Source organism: Uloborus diversus, chromosome 1, assembly GCF_026930045.1.
Source record: "Uloborus diversus isolate 005 chromosome 1, Udiv.v.3.1, whole genome shotgun sequence".
Taxonomy (NCBI): Eukaryota; Metazoa; Arthropoda; class Arachnida; order Araneae; family Uloboridae; genus Uloborus; species Uloborus diversus.
In genome coordinates this window covers 108,750,255-108,769,146 of record NC_072731.1, presented here as the reverse complement: position 1 = coordinate 108,769,146, position 18,892 = coordinate 108,750,255, and the positions used below count along the sequence as shown (strand labels likewise).

At 32.4% G+C, this 18,892-nt stretch overlaps 2 protein-coding genes across 2 annotated transcripts in view; both read left to right on the top strand.

Moving 5' to 3' along the window:
• The first annotated feature begins 301 nt into the window (after window positions 1-301).
• Window positions 302-14,293, top strand: LOC129234333 (slit homolog 1 protein-like). Its single transcript, XM_054868329.1, has 6 exons — window positions 302-499; window positions 9,949-10,118; window positions 12,005-12,162; window positions 12,261-12,375; window positions 13,238-13,386; window positions 14,151-14,293. Exons 1-6 carry the CDS (start codon window positions 302-304, stop codon window positions 14,291-14,293), a joined length of 933 nt encoding a protein of 310 aa, XP_054724304.1.
• A 485-nt stretch (window positions 14,294-14,778) lies between these two features.
• LOC129234322 (katanin p80 WD40 repeat-containing subunit B1-like) overlaps window positions 14,779-18,892 on the top strand; it is a 61,963-nt gene continuing 57,849 nt past the window's right edge. The window contains exon 1 of the mRNA XM_054868318.1: window positions 14,779-14,887. Coding sequence (XP_054724293.1) covers window positions 14,779-14,887 — 109 coding nt within the window. The remainder of the gene's footprint in view (window positions 14,888-18,892) is intronic.

The following is an 18,892-nucleotide window of genomic DNA, read 5'->3' as shown; positions in this document are numbered from 1 at the left end:
ATTAGTGGAAACCCATGAAATCCCGAAATCATCTGAAACTTTTCGGATTTACAGTGTAAATATCAGGAACGTTCTTTAGATCACCAAATTTTTTACGCGCTACTTAAGCAACTTTTCAACTAAATCAGTGCTTAAAGTACATGATTTTTCAATATTTATCTAATGAAATTGATAAGGGCCCCATCTGTTCAAATTCCTTCTATGAAGCTTCGTATCAAATGAAATGAAGATAAAAATTTACATAAATCTCAATTCATTCGGATTAAACTCTAAGTAGATTAGTTGAAATTTTCCAACAGAAATGAATAAAATTGTTTTTTTAATCCTTGCTTCCGCATCCATTTTGAATGCAGAAAAATATGCTCATAGGCGAGACGGATGTCCAACAGATATCGCACCATGTTCATGCATTAACAGTGTTCTAGAATGTTCGAAGATTTTTGAGCCTTATCTTTTGGAAAATGTTTTTGAGAAGTCTGTTGGATACTCTTACAATGAGGTAAGGTAGATAATTGATTGAAAGCGCTTCAAAAACATTTCTTATGCTTGTACTTTGAGAGACACAAACCATAAAAGAAATAAAATATTTTGAATTAATAATTACTTTTTTAACCTTGCTTTTAGGGCACAATATCAATATTGAATGCTGAAAAATGAGATTTTCATGATGTTTTGCACGTTATGAAAATATCATTTTCGATCTCGAAATTTTGCTAGAAATTGTGTATGAAATTTTATTTTTTAAATCACGTTTCTTACATAGCTGGTATAGGGTAGACCGGGGCACGTTACAAGAATTTTTTCCAATGAATTTTCTAATTTTTTTGTTTGAACCTAGGAAATTTTAGACGTTGTGGTTTTATAAAGCAATTAATAAAGTCAAAATTTGTATATTCACTGGTTGCTCAGCTTGTGTTTTTAACCGTGAAAAAAAAGTTTTTTGAGTCCAAGTCGGTTGCGTAAACTTGCCCCGAACACGGGGCAAGTTTACGCTTCGAGTGGGGCACGTTTACGCATAATACAAGAGATACCAAGGAGTAAATGATGAAGATATTTAATCAAATTTAAATTTATTTCTCTTAAAACACTTTGAAAATAAGAAAATCACAAATAATTATTTAAAAAACATTTTATAGGCTAAAATTAAAATCATAGGGCTTATTGCCAATTAAACACAGAAACTATTTAGTCATCATCTTCAGCACTGTTAGATTTTACTAACAAAAGTAAAGTTTTTCTTTTCGCATACTTGTCATGGGACTGCGTTTTGACTTCTAAGACATCGAACAATGTCTTGTCCTTTTTTCGATTGCTTTCAAACAATAGACACAAGCACAATTTTCTACTTTGTACACAGAATCGTCCATTAATTTCCATTTTACAGAATATATTAACTTTTTTTCTATCGCAGGTTTTGGTTTCATACTTTTTTCCTTCATGTCTTCTATTTCTGCTTCAATAGAAACTTATTTCTCCTTTTTTTTTTTGCTCTTCCTGTTTTGTTTTTTTCTTTGTAGCTTCTAACTGCTCTTGTCTGAGGCTCTGAGGGTTTCTTTAATCGGAGTATCAGTTAGGAAACAAAAAAGAGGATGCTCACAATCCTTTCGTGGTTCCTAAGCTTTTGTCCTACTTTTTCAAATAGTTTCAGTTGGGGTAGTCCATATGTGACGATGTGGAAGGCCTAGTGGGAGAAATACTTTGGTTATCGATAAGCCTTTTCATTATTTTGACATCTCACGTGGTTCTGCTAGTGTTTTGAAAGTAATGTCTCACCATCTTTAAAATAAAGAAATTGTATTACAGGCTGAATAGTGTATACATTTAAAGCTGAACATGAAGACAACACTACATGATTGTAAACTAAAAGATACGAATCTGGTACCTATTTAAAAATGAATGGTGGTTTTCAAAACTAAATATCCTGAAAATATTAAAGGTTTGAGACAGAACAGAGTGAAAAAAGTGTCTGGGGCCCGTTTAAAAGTACGACAGAGTAGTAGAATACGGTTACAACGTGCGTAAATGTGCCCCGATGAAAATGCGTAAACGTGCCCCCATCGGCAAGTTTGGATTAATTTTAAACGCGCAACAGAATTTAATAACTTTTCTGTCCATATAAATACAATGCTCAAAAGAAAAAAAAGATAAAATTCTGCTATTTTTTTATATATATTTATTTGTTTTTCACAAAGTATTATTTATTTACAATAAGCTTCAAAAGGTTCGACACAAAATTTACTCGGCTCCGTGTAAAACAGATTTTTCTATCCACAGGCTAAACCGAAGCTCGGCTGATGCTCAAAAACATGTGAGAATATTTGCTAGGGACTAGCATCAATCTGTTATGTCTGTTGACTCTCCATTTGTAACTCGTTTTGAAAAAAGGGCACTGCGTAAACGTACCCCGGTCTACCCTAGTGTATAAAACTGCTTGAGTGTAAAATGAATACAAAATTATTACAAACATCAGCATTCTAAATTTTCGTACAAAAATGATTTCACATAGCATTAATTTTTACCATTGTAAAATACAATGAAGTGCCAATAGAGGTTGAATTAGTCTCTTTACAATGTTTCATTTAAATTACAACACGTATGGGAGACCGGGGCAAGATGTCTATGGAAACAATTTTGGTTTTTAATTAATTTATTTTTAAGGATAGTAAAATTGATTTTACATGAGCTGTTAGAATAGTCCTTTGTAGTATTAAATACTATATTATCATTTAATTTTTCAAATAAAAAATGACTAAGGATATTTTTATTTTTTTATAACCCAAACAAATTGTCATCTTGCCCCAGTACTGGGGCAAGATTACTTTGGCCTTGGGTCGTTGATTACGTTGGGATGACGACGTTGAAAAAGGTTGAACATATTTAATGTTTTGAATATGTTGATAGTTTTACAAATGATTACTGTGCTTTTACATCTTACAAAGTATCAATCAAGCGTAATGCATTTGTAGCGTAATGTTGAAGTTCTGCAACTAACAAAAAAAAAAAAAAACATTTTCATAATTGGAACACTCTTTATGCCACCACTTTAGGCTTTTACAGCACTGGATCCATTCTTCTGTTGGAGGGTCACAATATTCCTCTTTACAAGCAGAGCATCTTATAACACCATTATTTGAAGTTGTTACAACTGAATTGCTTGGCATGAATTGCATAGATTTGGACCTACAGGCAAGGGCGCCAATACAGGGGACCAAGGGGGAGGGGGCTCGAGCCCCTGCCTTGGAAAATAGAATTTCATTGCTTTTAGTACTTTTTTCTTTGCAAAAATATAAAAATATTTCTTCTCCAGAACTTAATGAATAAACAATTAAAAATGTCAAACTTTAACGACTCTAATCTGTCCTGAAATCTGTCTCCATGGGGAAAATATCCTGCTAAACCATGGTTAAAATTTCTGAGCCCCCCCCCCCCCTTACAAGTTTGCATTTGGGCGCCCATGTCTACAGGCACTTAGCTTGAGCTTTTTTTACTCCATTTTTAGCTTTACGATCCTATTTCCCCTCTTTTTTTTATTTTTAATAATCCTTTTTTCCCTTCCGCTTTGCTCGTTGTTCTGACATTTTGATGGGCGGTGCTTGAGAGAATGTTTGAACTCAGTGTTCTGCTTTTCCTTATTATATTTGAAGAAACGCGTTTTTGATTTCCCAAAAATATCAATTAAATATTGAAATTTGATTTTAGGCTATTCTATATGTTTATATCGAAGTATTTTTTGGGCAGTTTGTTTCAATTTGATTTTGCAATCAAAATTTTAATTAAAGCAGATACTGCCGTTTACCTGCACTTCGCAGTAGTAATTTTCATGCACTTTTACTGGTAATCAGCAGTAACTGCACAATGTACTACTGAATGACCAATAATTACAAATTCAACATAATACGGAGTAGTTATGCCATTACGAAGTATATTTATTGCAATGTGATTAATATATTTTACTTTAAAAAATAAATAATACCGTGTATACACTTGACATAAATTGAATATAAATAAATGAAATGTAGGTTAAAAATAAAATAAAAAGGCATATGTTTTGATTGCTTACGGCATTGTCGAAAACTCTTTAATGTTCATACGTTATCACTTGGCTACTGGGAGATTCTTTAGGCATTTTTAAAACTACGACAAATCGCTTATTGTTCCGCACCTTGCAATAAAGTAATAAATATCCATGAAAATTTAGGCGAAAGAAATGCTTCGTGTGTTAATAATGGCTCTCATCGAATTACTAAAAGTGCAGCAGCTTAGTATATATAAAAAATTGTGAAAAATATCGTCTGCGACAGAACAAAACAAATGGAATAGAATCGTTCTGTTGCTACACGTTTATTTATCGTCTGCCAAGCATTACTTGTGTTTACTCGTATGTTATCTTCTATAACTGTACATTAGCAAAAAATAATTTTGTTTTATTGTTTTTAGAACACGGATATGAAGAATCAAAGATTTTTTTTAAAAAATGTTTGAGGACTGAAATTACAAATCGTTTTGTTCGACTTTATTTGAAATAAAGTATGATTATTTTTCCCCAAGTATCTACCCCTTTTATTCCGTCTCTTTCGCTCAAGGACGAGAGACGATTATTCCCATATTTTGCCGAAAGATAAAATACGACCTGGCACGCATACCTACATCTAATGAGAAGCAACTAGGAATCATTTAAAAAAATGCAATATTTTCTCTGAATTTGCCAAATCAAGGAAATTTTTGAGAGGTCACACAATGACCTCCCATCGGGGCGTTACTGCTTGCTCTTAGTTGAGCTAAAAAGAAATCGCGAAAACCGTTTATGCGTCTTGGTTCAAGTTTTGGCGGCGATTAATTTATGTTCCATTCTCCAGACAATGGTTATGAGCAGGTATAGAGCAGTAAGTACATACTGCTGATTACCTGCATAATGTAGCGATAATATCAGTTACTGCTAATCACCACTGATAAAAAAAAAAGCTTTTATTTAGCGCTAACCGAATGAACATGTTTGCACCATAAAACTGAAGAAGCATAGATTTGAAAAATTCCAAAAAAAAAAAAAAAAAAAAAAAGGAAATTTAAAATAATTGCAGTTGCTGCCATTTACCCTCCCACGGCAGAACGATCATGGGCAAAAAATAACATGAAAATCAAAAAATTTGCAGTTACTGCCGTTTGCCTGCCCACGGGAGAAAGTTTTCGTTCTTCCGTGTGCAGGTAAAGAGCAGTAAGTGCATTCTGCCAATTACCTGCAAAATGTAGCGACAAAAACAGTTACTGCCGTTTACCAGACCACGGGAGAAAGTTTTCGTTCTTCCGTGGGCAGGTAAAGAGCAGTATGTATATACTGCCGACTTTCCGCAAAATGTTGCTAAAAAAGCAGTTACTGCTAATTATCACTGATAAAAAATGCTTTTTTTTTTCTGCGGCAGCCAAATAAAAATGTTTGTATCATAAAACTATAGTAATAAAGATTTCAAAAATGCAAAAAAATGAAAATCGAAAAATCTGCAGTTACTGCCGTTTACCTGCACACGGCAGTATAGTAGGTTTTTAATGGCCAGAAAAATAACACATCAGGAGCTCGAGACGATGCGGTGTGTGGGGTAGCAACTCAACCATGGCAATGTTTTTTCACTGCGATATAAGATAGCCTGAAAAGTTATGTGAGATTTATAAATGTCAACAATCAACAGAGCAGGAGTCAACAAGTCATTTGATTTAGGGGGTAGGGGGAAGGTCGTTTAGTATCGGACAGCGGGTAGTATCGGACAAGGGCTGCTTCTTAATTCTGCCACCAGGGGCAGCACGTACTGGGTCAACATTGTGTGCCGTATTGGGGAAGAAAGCCACTGACGCCATATTGGTTCAAATCAACCTTTCGTTCTGGTGTGCAAAGATAGTTGTTGGTTTGTTGAGAGAATTACAGTGCACGAACTTAACTTCTGAGGCATATATTTACACATAGAGTAAGTTATATTGTTTCATTGTTGTACCTTTAGACTGATAGTATATTAATTTAAGTATTATGAGCTATAAAAGTGTCTAGCTTAAGTAATAACCTAGAGGTGGTTAAATAACTGTAGCTTTACAGTCGAGTTGTATCAGACAAACCAATTTCGGGTTGTATCGGACAAAGTTAATGGCACCGAAATAAGATACTGACGGTGTATTTTTTTGTCCAACAGGTTGAAATGGAAAAATCACGACATAAATGGGATGAAACAAATATGAAAGAAGCCATTGAAACAGTTGGACTTAATAAAATGACAGTTAGAGAAGCTAGTGAAAGATAGTTGGCCCCGAAAAGTACTTTGAGTGATAGGATCAAAGCTTTACGGGAAAATAAAGAAGTGGTAATGAAGCCTGTCGTCGGAAATCACAAAGTTCAATCTAAAATGAAAAACAAAGAAAACTCTAAAAGAAAGTTAAAGTATGATGATGAGCCGTAGGAAAACGAAGAGCTAACTCACTGCATAATTTGTAATGAGACATTTGAAGAAGATTGGACCCAATACCAAACGTGTAAGGGTTGGGCACATGAAAAATGTACTGAGCTACAACCAGACAGTCTTTACTAAACATGTGAATTGTGTTCCAAAGTTTAAAATGAATTTATTTCAATTAGGGGCCTAAACCAACCATAGGCTATATTTTTCAACTTTAAAAAAAATTATTACTTATTTTCATTTTTAGACTTGTATACTCTTCTAAGTAACCAACTACTTACTTTGTTCGTTTCATTTTTTTGCACAATAAAATATTATTTCTGAGCTATTTATTTTTATTTTAACATTTTAATGTTTTGTCCGATACAACCCTCCAAAATTTAAAATTGGCCAAAAATAGTTTGACAAAAATTTGTTTAAAAAATACGACTTCATGTTTTTTTAACTAAAATTTACAATTTATGTTAGGTGACTTAGTACGGCATAATTTAGTGTAAAAACTAATTCCTTACAAATAAAACAAAAAGTATTATGATTGAAATGGCTTAGGTGTCCAATATTACCCGACCTTCCCCTACAGTACCTCAAAAATGATGAAACGATCAAAAAATTTTTTATTGCTTATTTCAAAACTAAAAACTATTCTGAACACAGGGGAAAAGTTTCATTCCTTTAGTTCAAATGTTTAAAAAGTTATGAGTGGTTTTAGGCCATGCTTGCTATGTGTTCTTATGCAAAAGAAAAACTTTGAATTGCTTTTACTCGATGATGGTTTTTTTTTTGTGTTTTCGTGTCATTAGAATCCCTAAGGATTTTTTTCTATTAAAGATACAGCTTTAAGGTAATACTTTTTGCAATTGAGATAACATATTTGACAAAACTGTGAATTGGATAAGCATTTTATAAATTACTCAAATGTTTAGAGCATGTTAAACCTTTAAAAACCAAATTTAAAAAAAAAAAAACTTTGATTTTTTACATAATTAATCACAGAAAATTTTCTAATAAACTTATAAGCAAATGAATGCACAAATTTTTAGAGATGATTATGGTGATCGTTTAGCAAAAAACTTTTTTTAAATTACTGCAAAAATAAAAAAGCCTTAGGGATTTTAAAAAATTGAAATTTTCCTCAAATTTTTGAATTTAAAAAAAAATAGGCAATATTTTTAAATTTTGAAAGTAAATTATTGATTACGAAATAAGTATTCATGTTATGGTTTCAAAGAAATATAAAATTTACTTAAATTTAAAAAAAGATGTTCGAAAGGTACTGTGACACCTCAACTAGTTTATAAATAACCTTTGGTCACCCGCTTTCGAACATCTCCCTTGATTCAATGCGTCCTTTAGCCCCAGAAGAGATAGAAGTGCAAGGTTGCGTGGATAAACACACAGACAATAAGCGTTTACAGAATTTAATAAAATGGACTACATAGTTCGTTTAATAAATTCCGAAACACGGGGCAAGATGACGAGCTCGTCATCGCTCGTCATCGCGTTTTGGCCCGTCACCTTGCTCCGGATTGCCTGTTAAAACAGACTCTTCTCCATTGCCATAAAATGAGGCAATTAATTGATATTTCATCATTGTAATAGGTAGCATTTCAACTCAATTACTCTTAATTATTAACACGATATATTTTATACGGATCTGTAGCAGAGCTTATTTACACATGCATAAAAGTTATACCGTGGCAACGGTAAACCATCAGAGCTTTAGAACTAACACAAATATGGCGATTTCAGAGTCACTATATTGCTGAACGCACAGCGGATAGGAGAACCAGTAGTAGGCAGTTGGTGCTGTTACCTAGTGGGAAACGAAAAAATTAAGGCATTCGTCATCTTGCCCCGGTCTCCCCTACTATTATTGTTACTTAGCATATAATAGAATCATACAAATAACAGCCAAAATCTGTGATCGGCTAACGTTCTAGCATCGCCAACAATGAAACTCGCGCCATAGAATAAGAGACGGCACTGCACCTAAAATTCAGTAATTTTATAACGTTTTTGGCAACGTTTGAGAAGCGGAGTGGCAGTCCGTTTCCATCTTCAGCCAGTGTGGCAAAAGGAGACGAATGTTTTATTTGGCTAAGCATTTTGCATGAAGTCAACTCAAGCCATATAATACAAATTATAGACTAATTACACATTACAAGATAACTAACAAGTTAAATCCAACAGGAGTAAAACAAATTGGTACAGTCATGGGACTTAATACCGTATTACCCCGAATTAGCCGGCATGCTGGAAAAAAAGTGAGGTTGACCAGCATGCTGGGAAATTTGAATTTTCCGGTATGTTGGATAATTTGGGGTTTATTTAGCAGAAGTAAAGTGAATAAGAGAACCGAATACAGTGGACTCTTTACTCTGTCTCTATCTGATTACTCCTTAATGTGAAACCCAGATATTCAGAATACATTCTCATTGTCCCGTCAAAGCTCCATGGACTTAACATAGGCTGACCTCTCTGTACTCTAAACACTCTACAATATGAACACCCCAGCAGCACGAACGCTTCTTTTAAACCATGTTCAATTAATACATCTCTATATACTGAACATGTTCACAATCGGTACTCAAAAATTCCTATGAATCAGATTGGAAAGCCTGAAATACAAACACAATTTTATCACACTGATTGAAGAGTATTTAGAGGAAGGTGGAGAGAGGAAGAAGAAAAATCATTTTCTTGATATTACTATATCCAATACAATCATTCAGCTGAGCAATACGAGCCTGAAGTTTATGCCACTGATTTGAAGAGTTTAACCACTGTATCAATTAATATTCAAAACCTTTAAAGTACGATTACCTTCAAGTATAATGCGGCTGAGAATCAACTGGAAATTTTCACTTGGATGGTAAATAAGAATACACACACTGCAAAAACAGATTAAAAATTACACTTTTTTTCTACCAGGGATTGTACCGATAGGTGTATTGCAATATTTTATTGTTGAATGTAATGTGCAGTGTTGAATGTAAGGTTCAAATGAAAGGTGTAGCGATATCTTACATAATTGATGAATATTAAAGGGACTTAAGAGGAATAAAATTCATGAAGATTAATGGTTGCAATGAGAATGAGTCGTTTCACATTCAAAAAGAGAAGAAAGCGAAGCAGGAGGAATGATTTTTAAGGCTGAAACATATGTTTCGTCAAGAAAGTAAATATTTAAATAAGATGAGAGCTACAATTAATGCTTGTTTATTATTATTGTAGGTCGTTTGTTACAGATTTAGTTACATGCCACGATTGTCTCAGAAACAATCACTGTAGTTGGGATTCATTTATAACTTTTTAAAGAAATTACTTTAAATTATTTTAAGAAAACATTTTTTTCCCAATTGAAGAGCCACATTACAATCTTTATTTACTTGCAAAATATCATAGTTTTATGACTAGAAATGTTTGCTTCGTATTTGGTTTGTTTTAATAAAATTATTTGAGATCAATTAGATAATTGAAGCGCTACTGCCCTTCTTTCATTTATTTTATGTAGGTGCATTTGAAATACTCAGTTCTTCAGTACTTACCAAGCGAGGTGTTCAAACAAGTTCCAGTGAGAAATTTGTACTTGAAAAATGTTACTCTCATTGCAATGTTTGATGCTCCTGTTAGTACAATGGATTCATTGGACAAGATTCATATTGAGGATTCCATTATTACAAGGTAAGAAAGAAAAAAATTTCAACTGTTTATGAGTTTTTTAATGCTCGTTGATTAAAAAACTCATAAACAGTGCAGAGACAGTATCGTTTTGTGCGAAGATAAAAAAGTTTGAGAAAAACTGAAAAGTCCCTTATCCAACCATGTTTTGAACTCATAACGGATAGATATGAAAACTTAATCAAGGTTTCCACTGAAAAATGGTTGAAGGATTGTGTGAACGTTAGGTGCTTATAAATTAAACTTGCACAAATTTTAATTCAAATACATTTTTATCCAGAATAGATTTGATGCTTTTTATGAACAAATTTCAAGGTATTTAAGACAGAAAAGGAATAGAAAATATACCAATTTCAATCTTGAAGATTTACTCTAAATTACAGATAGCAGGAGCCATATTTCATGAATTATGTAACAGAAAAGTGTCACTATTGTTACAAAATATAACTGTTGTAGTTTTCTATGTCTAAGAACTTATTGCATATACTTCACTATAGTGTACCAATCCACGAAAAACTGTTGTGAGCATAGACTAGATAAGTGTGGGATAATTCATGTAAGAGGCGAACTAATCAAAAAATGAACTACGCGAGACGGGTGGAGAAACTTCCTCTTGGGATCATTTTCTTTTTCATTTTCAGCTGTTTTTATGAAAAAAATATATATTTTATCGAAAAATCTTTTTTAAACATGTTTAAGCAATTTGCAACCTTAGTTATAAATACTTAGAAGCTGTCCGTAATGGATGTCACGCTTTCTTTCAACATTTTGACCCCCCCCCCCTTTGCATTTCTTATTGTTCTATTTATTGTCCTATATTTCAATATTTATTGTACTAAAAAAAGTTCGTACGTATCCTAAACATAGAAAGACCGACTTCCAGCAAAATTTTTTTCTTAATCTGGTGTAGTAGTTTCGTTATTGAAACGTAAATTGCCTAGAATATCACCACAAGTTACAGAAAAAAGGGACTTTTATAACCTTTATAGTTCCCTTTCATTAGAAATGAGTGCTATTAATTCTCGCATAAATAATAATAATAAGTAACGAAACTGATATATAATGTTCACAGCTGCAGCAGGGTGACGAAATTTTGATACTGTCCATCTGCTCAAGAGTACTTCCTATGTTGTCGCAATATTAGTAGATAATAGTTTTTGAGATTAAAGTGATCGCTGCTGACTAACTCATTTGCCAACGAAAATCTTCAGTAATATTTCAGTCACTCTATGGCACTGAACTAACACACGATCCCATAACCTATTCTTTGCTTATTGGTTGTAATTTTTTTTAGCATCAAATATTTTTTCACGAGATTTTTTTCTTTTGATGATTTGTTTATTTGCAACATGTAAAGCCCTGGTTTCCTAAAAGCGAAGTCGCCAATCTTCGGCGTCGCTCCTCGCCGAGGGGAAAACTTGATTATTCTGCGCATGCGCACCCGAGCTAAATGGACGTCGTGAATGGCCACGCCGGAATCACTTGACTTTGATTTCAGCGTCACGGCGAGGAGCGACGCCGAAGATCGGCGACTTCGCTGCTAGGAAAGCAGGGCTTAGGTCGAATCAGGCAAATCTTTGCTGATGGCGTAAAATTCTGTACAAAAATGTATTGGGTCACAGAGAGGGCATCATGGTTTGTTCTTATCGTCGGTGAACCCAGCTTAACTAGTTCAAAAAGACGAATCGTGGCTAGACAAAATACGTATGCAATTAGAATTGAAATCGAAATCTCTAGAAAAATGCCTTGTAACTCCGAATCGTAAGTCTAAAACACTACCAAGATAACTTATTTTTCTAAAATAAATTTTCATTTAACCTGTGAAACTGCTGCAATAAAAATACACTTCTTTTCACCATGCGTGTTTTTTTTTTTCTTTTCTTTTAAAGACAAGAATGGGATCTTCTTGCCCCTATGAAACAGTTGAGACTTCTTACGATCTATTCATCCAAAATTCCACGACTTGAGGAAGATTTTGGCGAAAACATGCCCAGTAGCTTGGAGCAAATTACGTTTTATGGAACAGAAACGAAAACACTAAAAGAAGGTAATTAATGCAGAAAAATTTACCTTTTAAAAAGATTTTTAAGTGTGATAATCTTAACACCCTAGCTGTTTACTAAGATTTCTTTTTTTTTTTTTCAGGAGTTTTCCGTGGATTATCTTCTCTGAACAAAATTGCCATTGATGCTGCTTACTTAACAGAGCTAAAAAGAACGTATTTTCCTGTACCATTCAATGTCAAAGTTCTGTATTTCAAGTAAGTACACCTTATTACTTTAGAATATGGATCATGAACAAAATTTGGATAATTTGTTTTGCATTTAAGCTGTTTTTATGCTCCAAAAATTTATAACACCAATTTTATATAACAGATTTATAGCAGAAATTATGAAAAAGAAAATTTATTATTTGATATGAAAATGCAAAATTCAAAAGAAATGGCACTATTTTTTTTTTTTTTTTTTGAATATCACTTCTAACGTCAGTGGACAGAATTCTTAAAAAATGAGTATTGATCAAACTAGTATGACTATAATTATTTGTCTTATGCATTTTTATATACAACCTCTCATAATAAAGTTTGGTTAACAGTTCTGTAGCATTAACGTAGATGAAATATTAACGAAACTGACTGAGATCTGCTATGCATGTCCTGGAGATTTTACACAAAATTTTCTGTTAGGATGGAGCTCAAAAATCTCGTCACGTTTAGATTGATGCCAGGAATATCGTCAAATCTCTTTCCTTTCTAAGCTAGTTTGAGTTACGGAAATAGGAAGAAATCTGGGGGAAGAGAGATCTGGCGAGTAAGGTGAATGTTTTTTTGATGTCTAGCTAAGCTCATAAAACAAAACTTTTAGTTCATTCATTTTCCTATTCTCAGTTAAGAACCAATGCACTAAACAAGCACTTTGTAAAACAAGTCTTACACGGAACGTGAGTGACGCTCAACTGAATAACGGCTGGGGCAGATGGTCAATATCTGCCGGTACGCAGGTGCAGTGCTTTGTTATACCAGTGTTGCCATTCAGCCGTTCTGACTTCATTCACTATGCTTTATTGTCAGAAATTGTAATACAACTTAAGCAACATTCTTAACTTCGTTTTCTTTTCCACAGTGACAATAAATTAACATTTATTCCTGATGACTTGTTCACGCAAATGCCTTACTTACAGACAGTGGGACTGAGACAAAACCAACTCATCACCATTCCGGCAGCAGCATTTGAAGGCAGAGCATCTAGAATCACTTACGTCGTGTTAGAAGGTAAATTAATTAAGTGTTAGGAATTGATTTACGTGCTTTTTGAACACATAAAAAGGCACTTTATCTATTCTCAAATGGGGCAGTGAGAAGCAAAGGGATGTAAGTGGCAAAATTAAAGAGTTGGAGATAACCAGTATGAATTGTAGGGGAACCTCTCCTCTGTCTTGGGGAAAGAGATAGTACTAGTAGCCCTGGTTGGTGCTGCTGTACAGCATGATTTAGAATACAATATCAATGAAAGCCTACCTAGGATGTTATTTTTAAATGTGTTTTACTCAAAACTTGAAAATGTCCACTTACTGTAGAATTTTGAGATGTCGGGTAACATTTCGAAGAACTAAGAGATTTAGTTTTTTTTTTACTAACCTTACAACCAAATAAAAAAACTAGTTCTGAAATGGTAATCAATAAAGAAGCTTAAATTATTTTCCATCTGTAGAATGCTGTATTATAAGCCATTATTATTATTATTCCATACTAATTTTTGTTGATTGTTAATAAAAGTTTAAATTAGTTAAAACAATAAATATTTCTTTTGTATAGTTAAAATTACACAATCCTATCACAACTAAAGTCAGGTAAAAAAGAAAAAATATTTGAAAATCTATAGAATTTCTAATAAACCATGGCATCAAAAATACGCCACGAATTTACTCACTATGGCAGTAATTGAAATAGATTTTTGGTTGAAATAGATTTCTTTCAATTTGGTTCGATTCGGTAATAATTAAATGCAGATTATAAAACTACTTTTATGTTTTCAGAAAATCCACTGCTTTGTGATTGTCAGCTGTCTTGGTTGATCAAAGACAAACCTAAAGTACTGTCAGGGACCTGTGCGATGCCTACCAAACTTCAAGGTCAAGCATTGAAGGATCTGACGCTTCAGGATTTGGGCTGCCTCTGAAATTAAAATTTGATTACAAAGGAATATTTATTTATTGTTAATAAAATATTCAAAATAAAATGAATAGTAAATTATTCTTTAAAAAAATGGTTCTATAACGATCATGCAACAACCATATATATTATTTGGTGTTAAAACATACATTGGTTTGCAAAGTAAAAAAACGCTTGGAAAACTTTTTTCTTCACTTTCCATTTTTATTTCCCTCAAATTGATCTTGTGTGAAAATTGGCGGACGACAACGCCTCTCATCGATTCGACGAAATTTTTCGTCATCAACCCTCGTGAAGGCCAATCTCTTTCCCCTCCTCACACTCGATGGCAACAATGTCCCCTCACATCATAAACGATCGGTAAATAATTCACTCCATGTGCGTGTGTTTAGCATCGACCGACGAACGAACCGGTGGGTGGGGAGCTGCCGAGCGTGCCCGAGTCCAAAGTCGCTGTCCGGCAGTGGCCATTGCAATTGCGAGGGCGCAGGGATGCGTTGTGTTTCCCCCGCACGCAGGATTCCGGAATCTATATTCTGCGTGGAGAAGCGCCGCCAAGAAAATCCTGAGTGGAGAGAAGCCGCTTACTCCGTGAGATGGGGTAAGTACTAGGTCTTGTCTTGAGCAAGATTATTTTTCTCTGAATATGTGGTGATGAAGGCAATATCGTGCGGTATGTATCTCCCGTCCGATTTAGTTCGTTTTATTTCTCTCTCTCTCTCTCGCTTTATAGAATGATTAGAGTATTTTTTTTCTTTCATCAAGTATTACACTTTTAAAAAGTAATTAAAATAAAAGTGTTATTGTTACTTAAAAAAAAAAAAAACTCTTAAGTGATACGCAAAATTCATTAAATTAATTTTAAAAAATCACGTGTTTATAGAATTTTGTTTTAATAATTCATTACAACGGCAACATTTTTATAAACATTAGGTTTTTTTAAAAGAAAATTTAACAAAAAGAGAATTGATGCTGTTAAGTACTACTTAAATATTAATAACAATACACATTTGATCATTATATGTTTGCATGCATGTGTGTATAATATATTTTTTGCGAATATATATTTTTTGAAACTAGTGTTAATGTTATTTAAAGAAACAGTAGCTCTTGTGTATTATAGCACGACAGTAACTTTCAGTAACTTTTTATGATATGCAATTTGGGAATATTTAACACATATGCAATAACTGTAAGCACCATATTCATCGGGTAGAAAATTTCGCGAATTTAATATGATCTGAACTAAAAGTTGAAAAATCCGAAAATAATTAATATTTCTTGAGGCTTAAATTTTCGCGTTTGAGACGGGTTCACGAAAATAGGTGATTTTGAGTATTTAAAGTAAACTGTTTTAATAACTAATTGCAACAGCGCATTTATGCATACATTTAAAATTTTTAAATTTTTGATTCAAGAGAAATTATTAAAAAATAAATTATATAATTATTACTTAATTATTGATAACTGCAAATTTGATCATTACATTTGCATATACGTACGTGGATGTATATAAATTTTCATTTTCGCTGCCCTATGGTTTGTTTATTCTGAAAGTGACTGCAATTTGTGGCATACTTGAGAGCTATATTCTGTGTTACAATGATATCGGTTGCAAATCATGGTTTTCAGTTTTTTCAAAATTAGAACGTTCTTGGTTGTAAATTGCATTTTTGATTGATTCTTTCTCCAACTAAGTGATAATAGAAGATAGAACTTCCACAAAGACACCTTTTTAAAAAATAGTTTTAAAAATGTCATCACTGATGTTGAAACTTATTTATCAGAATGCATATTTTTTTAAAAAAGAATTTATATTGATCAAAAAGAAAAAGTTAAAGAAAACTAGAAATAAATTCACATTTCTGAAACATTTGTTGTTATTGAAAGTACATATCAAAGTAAAGTTTATCTTTTAACTCGAGAAAAATCTCCCCTAATGAATAAATGTTTTGATAAAAGATAGATGATAATATTCTTAGGTAGTTAGGGGCCAACGGATAAAAACTATCGATTGCTAATGTTAAAAATGCTGAAACTTTAATTTGCCAATGTAAAATCCAGCTGTTTCATGATATGATGTAACTATTTATTAAAACTATGAATTCTAGTTATACATTTAGGAGTGTCATTCAATGCAATATTTAGTCTATTTAGTTTTTTTTTTCGTTATTTATGTAGTATAAAAAAGGATGGCATAGTTTGGTTACTTTAGTTAAAAAAAAGGAGAAAACATGAAGATTGATTAATATTGTACAACATAAAATAATCAAAATGTTAATGAAAATACTTTTGAGTCCTTATAATACTTTAATTTTTCGTAATTCTTTTTTTCAAAAATAATAACTAAGTGGTTTATTTTCAGGCTGTAAACGAGTGAGAAAATCCCCCCTTAAGGAAGAACAGTCATTCATTTAGGGTATCTTTAACCCATGTCGGTTAACTTTGAACCTCTTAATTTTTTTAGAAACACATTGAATTAACTCTTTTTTTTTTTACAAAAGAGAAAAAAAAAAAAGAAAAAGAAAATACAGTGTAGCGTTCGCAGCTAACTGCATCATTCAATAATTCTGAAGTTACGGTTTTAAATTTGGGTTTTAAGTTGTTGATATAGTTTTTCATTATTTGTAAAATTTCAAATGATACAAATTTTGTAATGTCAGTTACAAGAGGAGATTTCTAAACTTCTAGGCATTTCATTTATCGGAATTAAAGCTGTCCTATTTTTTATAAAAATTATTTTGCATCCCATTTCTAACGTTGCTCAAAAATAACTTTTGGGTATTTTATGGTGGAATAGTTTCTAGCTAGGCTTACTATTTGTTTTAAATGGATAATGAATCTATCTGAACTTTGGGATTCTCCCCAGTTTTATAGCAACTGAGAAAATTAAACTATTAAAATATAAGCTGGACAGTTTAAATTGAAGAAATTGTGGCCTAAATTGTGGCCCTGATGACTGTGCTCACATTTCGAAAAAGAAAAATGGGATTATTTCTGAAAATTAGATATTAATATTGTTTAGAATTTATTGTTTAATAAAATAAGTACATGATAACTTAATTGCAACACTCAAAAATTGCAGTTGATCTTAATATCTTAATGTTTATGTTAATTCTAAAGCAGCCAATAAAATTTGAACTAAAAATTTAGAGGAGAAGAAATAAAGCAGTATAGCAAAAGCTTTTCGTACAGAGCTATATACCGCCTATTTCTTCTCTCAAATTTTTAGTTTTAATTTTATTGGCTGCTTTAGAATTAACATAAACATTAATATATTAATATCAATTTCAATTTTTGAGTATTGCAATCAAGATATCATATACTTATTTTGTTTCCTGCTTTTTAGTGTCAACCAAGCTTATAGAAAAACATTTAGAAAAAATTATATTTTATTTTAAAGCTTTTACGTTTTGAAATTTATTTGGTCTGACGTTTTGAAATATAAAACATATTTACTTGTTATCTATCCTTCGTTGAAAAAATAAATGGTATTGACTTTTGTTGTAAAAATGTATTGCACACAAAGAAAGAATAACTTATAATTACTTTTAATCATTTTTCATCATTGCTGATTTGTATGCTCGAATTTAAAAGCACTATTGAACAAATATAGTGAAAAAAAAAAACCTTAAAAATGCACATATTTGCTTATGTTTAGCCTTGAAATGCGGTAAATATATCAATAATTGATTTTTCATTGTTTTTGTTTTGGCATCAATTGAAAAGTGGAAGTATGATAACTTTATAATTACCATTATTTTTCATTGTGTAATGGCAACTGTTTAAAAATCGGAAACAAAAAGTAGGAATTACGACGAAGAAAGTACGCTGAGAAATAGCTACAGTCTTTAATAAAAAAACTAGCTGCATCGCCCGGCTTTACCGGGTCTACCTTGAAAAAAAAAATTGTGCCGTATATTCAACAATCAGGCTTAAATAAATAATAATAAAAAAATGCAAAATTTCCCTTCCAAAACAATAACGACAGATTTCAAAACACTTTTAAGACATTAAATCCAGAAAGATGGGTTTAAAACGCGTAACCATGGAAACACAAAATAAAATAAGTTTGAGGAATTAGAAAAAAAAAAAAAGGTTAACAATTTCAATGGATATGAGATTTTTTTTTGAACTTGATTTAAAAAGGCTTGTAACTTTTTTTCCTTTCGAGATAGGAACTTAGTTTTTCGACCATAGGTCGAGATGGAACTGGATTAAAAAATATTGCTTTTTCCAATGGTGTCAAAAAGAAAACTGTGGGACAATTCTTCACTTTTATTGATAGATTAAATGAAGGAAGTAATGCCTGAAATTCAGCTAAGCGTAAACAAATTTGAGCTAAAAAGCAAATAACTCCCGCCGTAATTAAGTTAGAACATTGAAACAAATTGCATAGAACGAGGAAAATTCCACCCTTTCCAACGATATGTAATATTAATGTGTGCAAAGAATTTTTTACCCCCATATTCGGGAATTCATGTGAAAATCGTGCCTAAATTGGAATAAAAAAAAAATCTATTCATCGATTTTTTTTTCGAACTGGTCTGCACACCTTTTCAGGACTTAAAGGAACAAACGATGAAAATTTCAGTGAAATCGGCCG

Coding starts and splice junctions, on each gene's coding strand:
- LOC129234333 (XM_054868329.1), top strand. CDS start 302: ATGAATAAAATTGTTTTTTTAATCCTTGCTTCCGCATCCATTTTGAAT. Junction 10,119..12,004: donor GAGGATTCCATTATTACAAG/GTAAGAAAGAAA, acceptor TTTCTTTTAAAG/ACAAGAATGGGATCTTCTTG. Junction 12,376..13,237: donor GTCAAAGTTCTGTATTTCAA/GTAAGTACACCT, acceptor TCTTTTCCACAG/TGACAATAAATTAACATTTA.